The 12,587-nt window shown below is 42.6% G+C and overlaps 1 protein-coding gene across 4 annotated transcripts in view; it reads left to right on the forward strand.

Moving 5' to 3' along the window:
• Cfap61 (cilia and flagella associated protein 61) overlaps positions 1-12,587 on the forward strand; it is a 300,869-nt gene that overhangs the window by 63,294 nt on the left and 224,988 nt on the right. For all 4 annotated transcript variants that reach the window (XM_052722829.1, XM_052722832.1, XM_052722833.1 and 1 more), the window contains exons 9-10: positions 5,010-5,101; positions 11,275-11,349. In XM_052722829.1, coding sequence (XP_052578789.1) covers positions 5,010-5,101; positions 11,275-11,349 — 167 coding nt within the window. The remainder of the gene's footprint in view (positions 1-5,009; positions 5,102-11,274; positions 11,350-12,587) is intronic.

Genomic DNA, 12,587 nt, shown 5'->3' on the forward strand with positions numbered 1-12,587 from the left:
AAATATTTTTGTAACATACAGTTAGTTTTGAATCACATTTTATCTGATTTAACATACCCATTTCTAGCCAACACTAAACACTAAGTGGAAATTCTTCAGTGAAGAAGTCTAAGTAATGTGCTTCAAGTTGTAAGCTTAGATATTTTTGATGGGGCAAAGTAGAGTAGACTTGACACAATTTACTTAAGTATCCTGCCTTTGTTTTGTCTTTCATGCTTACATTTACTATCCACATGCACTTGATTTTTATTTTTAGCAAAATATAGGAATCAAGTATCATTTAAAATTATATGTATACAACTGACCAAATATGCATGCCTTCCTCCCTCCCTCTCTGTCTCTCTCTGTCTCTGTCTCTGTCTGTCTCTGTCTCTGTCTCTCTCTCTCTCTCTGTGTGTGTGTGTGTGTGTGTGTGTGTGTGTGTGTGTGTGTGTGTGTGTGTATGTATGCAGGTACCATGGCAAATGTGTGGAGGTCAAATAAGAACTTGTGGGACTCAGTTCTCTCTGACCACATGGGTCCCAGAGAAGGGAACTCAGGCCATCAGGATTGGTGGCACAAATCTTTCCCCACTGAGCCATTTCACCAGCCCTTGGGAGTCTTCCTCAATTGTCCTCCACCTTATGTTTTGAGGCAGCTTATGTTACTTACTGAACCTGGCATTCACTTATTTCACTTAGATTGGCTGACCAGCAAGTCACGGGTATCCCCCTGTCTCTATTTGCCTAGCATTGCCTCATGCATGCTAGGCAGATGCTTAACCACTGATCTACCCCTCCAGCCAGAGACACTACTTTGAACAGAGGGAAGAGAAATACCAATTCCTTAAATGTTCTATGGAATTTGCCAATGAAACGGTATAAAACTGATTCTATTATTATGTGAGTTTTTAGTTGGATTTTCTGTGTTTTAAATTGTTATGCAACAACTTCTCTTTCACTTCGTTGATAGTTTCTACTTTTTATATATAAATTTGCATGCTTCATTTACTTATGAAGATGTGTCAGGATACATTTGAAGTGATTTTTCATTTTTATTGACTCTGCTCATGATGTTCAAAGCTGTGAGGTGATGTTTTCTTTCCCAGGATTCCTGACATGGATGTATATGTGGATTCTCTCTTTTCCAACAGCATTACTAGTGGTTTATCCACTTAATAGGTTAGTCACTGGAAGCCAGTCATACTCAGGCTGTTCCTGTCTTCTTGTTGCAAACAAGGCTGAAATGAATATCCTTGTACCTGACTCTTACACTTTCTATAGGCCCTATTCTAGAATGAACGTTTTCAGCTAGGCTTGGAGATGTCCACATTGTCAACAAAGGTAACTGTTCAGCGGCTTTCTTCTGAGCTTTCCTCCTTTGCCCGTACTTAATGATATGAGAGTTTCTCAGCTTGGCCGTGGGCTAGGTGCAAGAAGTTGTCATTGTTTTATTTATCTGTGTACTGTTGAAGATGAATGCTTTTCATACATCGTATGTCTGCTGGTTAATTACAATTCCTATTTATTCATATATTTCACCTATTGTGTTATTTCTGTTTTCTAGAATTCAGTTACTGGTTTATTGTATGTGTTGTGAATATTTGTTTCCTATATCCACTTTTGTGAACACGTGTGTGTGTGTGTGTGTGTGTGTGTGTGTGTGTGTGTGTGTGTGTGAGTGGATGTGGGCACAGGTGTACCACGGCGTATATGTAGAGGTCAAAGGTCAACCCGCAGGCATCCGTCTTCTCTTTTTACCATGGAGGTCCTAGGGATCAGGCTTGGTGTCAAGGGCCTGAGTCAATCTCAACAGCCCCATGTGCCTCCTTTTAAAACAGCTTTGAAAGGATACTTTTTGACAGAACTTGAAATTTTTAGTGTCGCCAATTTGACATCCTTTTTCTCTTGTGACATTTGTCCTCTGCATTCCTAGGGAAGGGTTGTCCCACCCACAAGGCCATGGAAATAGTCTTCTAAAGTTTCGTCTAGTCATTTCAAATAGATTTTGAAACTTCTGAGGTATAATCTTATCTACAGTTTATTTGGAGAACCACTAGAAAATAGGGGCTGAAATCTTTTTCCTAACACGGTCAGCCAGCGCTACTGTATAGCTTATTCCTTTTTTTACCAACTTGACATGTCATCATTAACACCAGTCAGTATTTCCTGTCTGGTTATATTTGTTTTAGTTCATTCTTTTCCATTCCTACCTCAATGATCCTCTGTTTTAAAGACTGGCTTTACAGTATAGGAAATTTGAACCACTCTATTCCTTTGTAAAATATTGTTTACCAACTTTTTCTCCATATTTACTCCTTTAGGATCATCTTATTTCCTTGCATAAAAGCAGTTATAGGATTTTTGATGAATATTTAAAATGAACGTAAAAATCCATACTGTTTCTTTCGGAAGCCTTCAAAGTATATTATGTCGCCTTCTCTGTCTATTATTCATCTTAGAAACAGCAGGGTAGATCCAAAGTCTAGTGGAGCCTGAAGCGTATGTAACCTGGGGTCCTCTCTAAAGATAGTCATAGTTATGAATGCAACATTGGATGCTGTGCTTTGGGAGTGGCCTGTACCGGGGAGGTACTTCAACCTCCAGCCCGTGGTAAACCCTCTTCAGATAAGTAACATCACACAGAGAGAACACCATAGAAAATTGTGTCTCCCCCTCTGCTAGAATAATCTGTTTGTGACTTGGAAACTACTTAAGTGGTGGAAACAATAAAATAACAAAGTTGTAGCTGTCGTTTTCAGTGAGTGTCACATAATACCACAGCCTTGACTTTTCTGAGATAGCGTGTCACATTTGATGACCTCAGGGTACATTGCGAGCATTAACTAATTAAACCTCATAAAACCCAAGAGACTTTGGAAAGAGAGATGTAGCATCACCTTGCCCAGTTCTGAAATGCAGCCATCTCTGGGGACAGTGGTGGCAGCTGCTTAATAATAAGCTTCAACACCTCACAACAGTTTAGCTAAGACAATTAGTCATTGTAGTTAGTAATTGTCTTGTGAGCATTAGACTATCAAATGGTTAAGTCACCAGGATTATTAGTTCATTGTAAATCTAATCCATTCTTTAAATTTTTTTAGAAATTTTATTGTAATTGTAAAAAATATACATATAGAGTAGGTCGTGTTCTTGGGTTTTCTTTTAGTTCTGTTCTTCAGTTTGAAACTTAAAATAAGAACTACCATTTTAAAATACAGAGTGTAGCTTAAAACAGGAACAAAACTAATCAATAGTAGTAGAAGTCAGGAATAGGTGTGTCCACTCCCCAGGTGGGATGAGGGGAGCTTCCAGCTCATAGAAATGGTTTTGCATATTCACCTCAGTAAGAGACCTGTGTAGAAGCTGCTTGACCTCGCCACCTTTCTGTGTTTATAACTAAGTGAATTAGCCCGTGAAAGCAGGCCAGACTCACCATCATGAAAGTGCTAGGAAGCCCAGCACAGGACACACTCAGGGGCTAGAGACACCTTAGGTTTTACTTTCCTTGAAGCATCCTTCTTCAGAAGGATTCCGTCTTTTCTCAGGACACTTCTTCATGGCCAATGAGCTACATTTCATGTCTGATATGAGTCTCTCCCATTAGGACTTTCAGCATTATTGCTTTCTGAAACCTCTTCGGGCATCACTTTTTTCTCTGAGACTCTCACTGTATTTCACTTACCCACATCTTTGTCAAAAGTAGGTAGAAGACATTCGTGGTCCAGTAGTTTGGGTTGAACAATGTCTGTAGGAGTCATCCTGGTGATGGGGGTTGAAAGATAAGCTAGCCAGAGAAGGAAGCAGAGAGAATCATGAGCTGTCCCGGACTCTGCAGTGTCTGATGGGACAGTTAAAACTGTGAAGGAAGAGCAGCTTTCTCACTCTAACTACATCCCTGGGACATTCAGAGGACCCAGGGTGCCTCATGCCTACAAACAGAGTGTCTGTGCTGCTCTGAGCTGTGACCCATCAGAGGGGGAGAGCAGAAGTCACTGCTGAGGTCCCTCAATGGAGCAGGCCTAGGTGAGGCAGGAGGCAGGAAAAACATCCCTACTGTGATGATCTCACATGCCCAGCTAGGGCATGGATGACTTGGAGACAGAAAGGAAGGGAGGAGAGAGAAGGCAGAAAGAGGGAGAGTCTGGGAGGGAGGAGGCCTTTGTATGGGAAATAGGCAATTTTCCCATTGTAATTTTTATAGATGAAGCCTGTAAAGAATGCCCAAATTCCTTACTTTACAGAGCATATTATAACAACTGCTCAGCTCCAGTTCTCATTTAGAAAATAGAAAAGGGAGCTGACATGGTTGCATACAGCTGTAATTCCAGTGCTCTGGAGGCTGAAGTGCGAAGAGCGTGAGTTCAAAGCTAGCCTGGGCTACATAGCATGATCCTGACAAAGGATTAGAGAGGGCAAGAAAGGGCCGTGGGGTTGAGGGTAGAAGGTGGGAAAGGAGGAAGAGACTAGGGAAAGGAAAAGAGGGAAGAAATGCTAATACCTGTGTCACTGGCAGACCTTAAGTTGATGGTATTTCCAAAGAGGAACAGCCCTTTCCTAATCTTTGGCATTCAGAGAGTACTGTATAGTAAATTGTGGTATTTCCATCTTCTAATTTAGGACTGTTTCAAAGCCTGCCATCCAAGAAGTTGTTTATAAACTTCAAAGGGGCCTGACATCAAAGGAGCCTGTTACCCAGAGCTCGGCAGAGGCTGGGGACTCCTGCATGTCAGGCGCATGCCCTTTGTGTGCATCATTTCATCTGTGCGGCTTCCCTGGGGCAGCATGGTTTCATCTTCATCATGTGGACGAGACAGAGAAGGGCTGAAGAGGAAGTAGCCTAGAATCTGAGTGTCAGTGCGAGGATCAGGGTGGGCGGCAGACCCCCATGCTCTTTTCCAGTTTCTCTGGAATAGACAGCTGCAGATGCACCATTACTTAAAAGCACTTGCGCGTGCTCCCCAGCTTCCTGTGGTGTTGTGAGTTGCTTATCACTTACTTTCTGCCCTTACTCTAACTTTTCTTTCCAAGATACTGAAATCAAGAGTGACAGCCAGGGTTCTCAGAAGGTAGCTGAGGAACCGGGGGTATTTGCTTCTTCAGAGGCCATAGTGGAGACACAGGTAAGGGACACTCCTTACCCAGGCCTGAGGGATGGGGATGGGCCTGGGGATACTTGTGACACTGAATGGGGCTTTGGTGTTAGGATCATCCCTGAATTCTGTCATCTACTGCAGAAAGGCCCCACTTAACACTAAGGCGATGAGATTGCATCCGTTGGTAATAGGCAAGCCTCGTGGGCACGCCCTAGAATGCAGGCCGGGATGGAACTTCATCCTGTATTTGTTACCTTCCTCATTACTCTGACAACTACGTGGCAAAAGCAACCCTGGCAACGGGGATTTGGTTTGGGCTCGCAGTGTGAGGAGGCTATAGGCTATCATGGCCGAGATGGCACAGCCATGGGAGTGTGAAGCCGTGAGAGTGTGAAGCGGCTGATCACACTGCCTCTGAAGTCAGGAATCAGAGGAAGAGAGGTGAATACTGGCTTCCTCCTCCTCCCCTTCCAGAATTCAGTCTGGGACCCCAGCCCATGAGATGGTGCCATCCATATCCAGGGTAGGACTTCCCTTCTATGGAAATGCCCTCAAAGATATACTCAGAGGAGTATCTTCTAGGTGAATGCTAATTAATTATCACAAGTCTGCACCTTGTCAACTCGATACCCAAATATGTCATCTTTAGCCATTACACTGTACTGATGGTCCTCAAAGGTTCATGGCCATCTCATATGAAAAAGTGCATTTAATGTATTTCTAGAGCTCCCATAGTCTGTAACAGTCTGAACACTGTTCAAAAGTCCAGTTCCTGTGGAAGAAGATTCAAGGCGGTCTTTTACCTGTGAGCCCCTACAGAATAAAAAATATTACATACTCCTAATATATGCCAGCACAGAGTAAAATCTCTCTTCTGAAAGAAAGGACTAGGCACATAAGCAAGGGAAAACCAAAGCAAAACGAAAACCCAGCAGGGCAAACAGCAAATACTGTTGTTGTGTGCCCAGCATCTTGGGCTCTTGGTGGTATCATCTGAACTCCAGCAACCCTGGGTGGTGCCACTCTTCCAGCTCTGCCACCTGTAGCATTTCTTCTAGGCCGGCTCCAGTCTGTGCTTGCAACTTAAGTGAGTTTTTCCATAGCCCTGGTGTCTCCAGATCCTGATGTCTCCTTGCAACTGAAGCATCATTATCTCAGCGCCATACAGTGATCTCTCAGGGACACCCTCCAGGGCATCTGACCCTGCCACACAGTGCCTGGCCTCTGTGGCTTTCTGGAACCTAATGCAAGTCTCCGTGATCCTATAACTCTTGTATTTTATATATTTGTAAAGCCAGCATCATGTGAACAACACTGCCAAGTTCTGTTCCCAGCTCAAGATGCCACCAGTTCCTCTCCACCTTCCTTCCTCAACATTCCCTGACTAGAGGAGGCTAAGGCAGAGGAAGTTGCTCATGGGAAGCTGATTAGGCAATCCAGAGTCTCTGAAGAAACATCCAGGCTCCACACAGTCAAATGCACCAGCATGTTCCTTCCTGCCCTGGTTGGGCCTTGCTACACCACAGAGACTCCTGTCACTGCTTCCTGGAGAGCTGGCGGGCTTCACTCCACTTGTGTGATTTCAGGATGAGCTTTCCTTTACCTTCTTGCTGCCAGTGTGGCTCAAACGGAGCAAGTGGTGTGTTGCTGCCCGGACCTGTACCAGGGGATGAGTTCACTCCCAGGGAGTCCTGAACTAGTCATCTGATGAGGTAGATATGGCTAATGGGTGGACCCAGGAATCCAGCCATGGCTCCATTTGAGTTACCAGTGTCTAAAAATACCTGTATTTGAGGGGCTTCTAGCTCCTCATACACTCATGTAAATCAGTGCATGTCCCATTGTCCTCAGGAGCTTGGCCACTCAGGTCCTCTCCTTAGGAGACCTCAAGAAGTGGGTCAGGCAGGTGTGGGTGAAATGACTGGGTTCACCTTTAGGTTACTGCTAATATCCTGGCACTGTGTTAGCACTCAACATGGGTGAACTCTGAGCGGGGCTGTATAGTATGGTATAGTCCCATCAACTTGTGCTTGACTGACTCCTTCAGGATTATGGGGAGTTGAAGAACTATGGTTTCTTGAGCCCCAGCACCTCCTTTCCCCCTCCTTTATAGCCTTACACCAGAAAAGAAAAAGTACCCCTTGCCAATCAACACACACACACACACACACACACACACACACACACACACACACACACACACATTAATATTGGGGAGAAGAAGAAAGGATGACCTGAGTCTTCGCACTAGGTCCCCTGGATTATCCTCCCCAGTTTTCATGTTGTGGAAATTTTCATTCTCTATGGAAGAATGCTTGCTGTTTGCCCCAAGCCACAAAAAGTCTCAATGTGTAATAATTGGGTATCATATTTCAAGTACCATTTTATCCACATGGATCCAGTGATCATAATGGTCAGGCACCCTGCTAAGTGCTGAGGGAGCCCCCAAACCAGAGTTTAGCACCAGCCTGCGAGAGGTTGTATGTAATGGAAAGAGGCTCTTTGGGAAAGGCATGGAGAAGATGGAAGACACCAAGAAGCGAGGACCAAAAGAAGAGCGGACACTTTCAAAGAAGATTGGAGAGCCTGGATAATGGAGGGAAGTAGAACTCACGAGTGGCATTTCAAAGAAAGGCAAGAGACCTCTATTTGTGTCTAAAATGGAACACTTTATGTGGTGCTGCAGTAGACATCACATTTACTGTCCTCAAACAACCCCCGCCCCAAAAAAAGGTCTGAAATACGTGAAACAAGCATTCTCAAGATAGTGCTCTCTCTATGATAGCAAAGAATCCTGATGTCATTGAGATGGGAAACAAGGTGAGTGAATCTGTGATTGTCCCACCCTACTGGCCTCAGAAAGTGTCCAGGCCACCTCACAGCACGTGAGAATCAGGCAAACTGCCACAAAGACAGAAGAGTGGAGCGGAGAGAGCTGCCCAGAGAGTGAGCAGTGCCATCCATGTGGGAAGGATTGCTGTTCAGTCTTCAGCTGAGCCCTGGTCAGAGCATGTGTGTACGGAAACTACTGAGGTCAGACGTGAGCAGTGACCCTTCCCAGGGGATGAGAGCCAGCAGTGCCCAAGGCTTACAGGCTGGGAATGGTGTCTGGACTCAACAAACTTGACCGGGCACGGGGAAAGTACACACGTGTAATGAGAATAGTTAGTTCTAGAGGAAGCACCATTCCAGGTCTCTCTAATGACCCAAGGACCAAAAGGGTCAAACTGTTTCCAAGGAAATTAACTGAGTCTCAAAGTCTAAGAATAGTTGTAAGAATGCAGACATATCCACAATGTTTAGAATCCAGTAAAAATTACCATATACTCAAAACACTGGTACCATATAGAGCACCTCAGAGATAAATCCATTAATCAACCCCAAATGAAAATGGTCCAAAATTTTGTAGAGGTAAGAAGTCTCTGGTGGCTGCTGCTCTGCTTCTCTGATCTCCAGGCAAGCTTTATTTGTTATAAACACAAACAAAATATCACACAACACAAGATTGCTGGCTAGGTGTGTCCAGTGGCCTTCCCTTTGAAGACAAAAAGGCCAAAACATAGGAAAAGTGAAGTTATAAAGTTATTTCACTGTTTGAGGTGTAGGGTTGGAGTGGCCAGGCATGGCAGTGTGTGGATCTAATCCAAGTACTTAAGAGGTGGGGTCAGAAGCACAAGTTCAAAACAAGCTTGAGATAGATACAGAGTTGTAGGCTAGCCTGGGCTGCATGAAATACTGTCTCAAACAAACAAACAAAATTTCACAAACCAAGCCAATATTTTTAAAAAGGATGATAGTCATGATTTAAGATGATCTGTTCTGGAAATACAAGACTGTCTAAACATGAAAACAATCAATATATTTTATTATATTAACAAACAAAAGCAAACATTTTCCTCAAAAATCCAAAAGAGGAATTTGAAAATTTAGCATCCATTCCCTTTAAAAACTTTCAGAAAATTAGGAATAATGGAATTGAATTTGATAAAGTACATTTAAAAAGACAGTTAACTTGTTAGTTAATGGTGACAGATGAACTCTCTATCTCTCTCTGACTTTGTTCACTTACCACCTCAATTCAACACTGTACTGAAGGGCTAAAGCCAGTGTACAAAAATATGAAAAAAAAAAGAATTAGTATTTTAAGGAAAGCTAAACTGCATTTTGTTATGAACATTTATGTAGGAAACGCACAAAACAGCTATAGTATTAGTACTTATTTAGCAAATTTCAAAAATATATACATGTTGATGCATAAACATCACTTTGTCTCGCATGAATTACATTCTTGCTGTTGTGACCCAATACCCGGTGGAAAGAGCTAACGAGAGGAAGGAATTGTTTCGACTCAGAGTATTGGAGGACTCATTCCATAACCACTTGGCTCCGTGTTTCTGGGCCTATTAAGAGGCAGAACCCCAATGCTGCAGGAAGCATGTGACAGAGAAGCTTCTCTGGTAGACAAGGAGCAGTGAAAAGAAGAATGTTCATGCTTTGCTGGCCTTCTCCTTTTGTTGCATATGGACACAAACCCATGGGATTGTGCCACCCACATTTTCAGGGTTCTTCCCCTCTTCATTTTCCCTCAAAATGCCTTCACAGACATGTAGGATCCATCACAACCTCCTAGCTGAGTCTAAGGCCAGTCAAGGTGACACTGAAAATTAGCTTTTATAGATGTTTATTAATATCTTTATATAACAGCAGCACACAAACAGAAATAGAAACACATACCATTTAGAATAGTAAAAATATAGGAAATATTTGGAGAGAAGTCTAACAAAAGATCTTTAAGATCTGTCCACTGACAACTGCTAAACCTTTCTGAAAAAGGAAATAAACCAGTGAGATATCCTTTACTCATAGATTTGAAGACTTGATATTTGTCAAGATGTCAGTTTCCCAAATTGCTCTATAGATTCAGCAAGACCCTAGTCCAAATTTAGCAGGAATACTATGGAAATTAAAACAGAAAATTCATATGGAAAGAGAAAGGACCCTTAGCAGTCAGGAAATTTACAATAAAGTTGTAGGATCGAAACAAATTGGCTTCAAGATAGATTTTAAAATTCTTGTATTTAGGTAACATGGTCCTGATGTCAAGGTCAATCCAAACAAAACAAAATATCATGATAGAAATGAATATGGAATTGGAGTGAATACTTACCAGAAGAAAATTTCTAAATGAAATGATATTCAACTCCCTCAGTCATTAGACATGCACATTAAAAGTATAATCAGGCACAACTATGCATTAGTAGGATGATCAAAAATTTAAAAATTAAGCATTTTAAATTTTGATGAAGGTGTGTAGGAATTGTGGTTCATTCACACATGGACCATACTTAACAACATGAGGGAATAAACTGCCAGGATGTTTGAGAATATGGATGATTTAATTTTTTAATGTCAAAAGAAATAGAAGTCAACCCCTCTCCTAATAAAAGCATACCCACAATTCCAAGAAACACAGACCAATCTGGTGATGAAGAACAGATGAGTGTTTCCCTGTTTCCAAGACTGCAAGCAGTGGGCACAGAGAGATGCAAAAGCTTAGGGGAGTGAGGCATATGCTCATTATTTTGACTATGGTAATCTTTTTATAGATATATACACAAGTTAAAACTCAGAAGGCATATTTTAATTAATTAATTAATTTGTTTATTGGTTTTTCGAAACAGGGTTTTTCTGTGTAGCTTTGCGCCTTTCCTGGATCTCGCTCTGTAGACCAGGCTGGCCTCGAAGTCACAGAGATCCACCTGCCTCTGCCTCCTGAGTGCTGGGATTAAAGGCGTGTGCCACCACTGCCCGGCAGAAGGCATATTTTAAATGAATGCAGTTTATTGTATGTTAATTATACTTTAGTAAAACTGATTTTAAAAAAAGCTTGGTTGCACAGAATAATAGAGTCAACAACTAACATCTAGAGAGACTTAGGAGGTGCCTGTACTGTCCTGAGCATCTATCAGTCTACCATATACCTCTTCCCTCTCCCTTAAACAAGTCTTATGAAGTGGAGAGGTGGATGCTGGTTTGTTTTCTTTTAACAGATGAGGAAACTGGGCCTACATCACTTTCTCAATGCCTCCTAGCCATTACCAGGGACAATGAGGTCTAAACACTGGCTACTTACTGTAGAGCTTGAGTTCTGCAACCCCATGGGTTGGCTGATTCTTATGTCTTCTCACTGTCCTCTACAGGAGAAAGAGAGCGAAGAATCTTCGTTTGAGGATATGCTGTCAGGAACCTTCAGTAGATTGTCTGATGAAATGCAGGTAAGGTTTGTGCATGTACAGGGCCTTTGCTGCCTGCTGGCTGGTGAGCTTCCCTCCTTCCCCTTCAGCCTTGGTGTGCCCTTTCCTTCTCTAGCCCTCCACTGCCTCTCCCCAGCACATAGCTACTGTTGGCCTTGGGTTAGCTCTGGGTAACTGTGACCCCACGGTAATTAATCCCTAATCTCACACCCTCTGCACAGCTCAGACTGCAAGTTATATTTTATTTGTGTTTCAATTATTTGTAACAATTTTAGTAATCATCTTTTTTTTTTCTTCTGTGCCCAAAGAGAAACTTAGGAGAGGTAAAATGCTTATTAGAGTACCTCCTCTGTTCTGTTCACCCTCCTACATACATACAGGTATATACCATGTGATATATGCAGATAAATATCATATGCATACACATGCCCAGGTACATATACTTTAGTATGTGCACTTATGTGTAGCTGGAAGTTTTCCTGTGTCCCACCTAGTCCTGCAGCCACTCAGACCCAAGTAAACACACAGAGGCTTATATCAATTATGAATTGCATGGCCATGGCCTATGGTTCAATTTTCTTGCTAGCTGGCTCTTATAACTGGCCATTTCTATTAATCTATATGTCACCATGTGTTCCATGGCTTTACCTGTGTGCCATTGCATGCTGCTCCCTGGATAGTGGGATGGTGTCTCCTCCACCTCTGCCTTTCTTCCTGTCTCTCTCCTAGATTTCCCACCTGCCTCTAAGCTGCCTTGTCATAGGCCAAACGGCTTTATCAACCAATCAGAGCAACACATATTCACAGCATATGGAAAGACATTCCACAGCACTTCTTCTTTTCTGTCTAAGCAAAAAGGGAAGTTTTAGCTTTAACACAGTAAAATTACATCTAATAGAACAGTTATCAAGCAAGAATTATAGTTACACTTACGTGCTTCTTAGGGTCTGTAACAGTTCCCTCTTGTTGCAGGCTCAAGCCAAGCTTCATTTGGTTAACCAAGGTTTACTTGGTAGCATCTTCCTCTTTGGCTGTCCTTAGGGCATCTTTGTTACTTTCCTTCATCCCACTTACACCCTAACATGGTTCCTCTGTCAAACTGGTTCCACTCATGCCTTATGTCATCTGTTTCTTGCCCATAAACTGGGGAGTTTCGAGACCCTAATGCCCTGTGGTCCTACTCAGGGTTCTGACTTTCCAAGGGGCAGAGGAAGGCATTGCAGTTTCTTGAGTAGGAGATTGACATGATCTGCCCTTTC

This window comes from Peromyscus californicus, unplaced genomic scaffold (assembly GCF_007827085.1).
Source record: "Peromyscus californicus insignis strain IS unplaced genomic scaffold, ASM782708v3 Scaffold_7__1_contigs__length_154581171, whole genome shotgun sequence".
Taxonomy (NCBI): domain Eukaryota; kingdom Metazoa; phylum Chordata; class Mammalia; order Rodentia; family Cricetidae; genus Peromyscus; species Peromyscus californicus.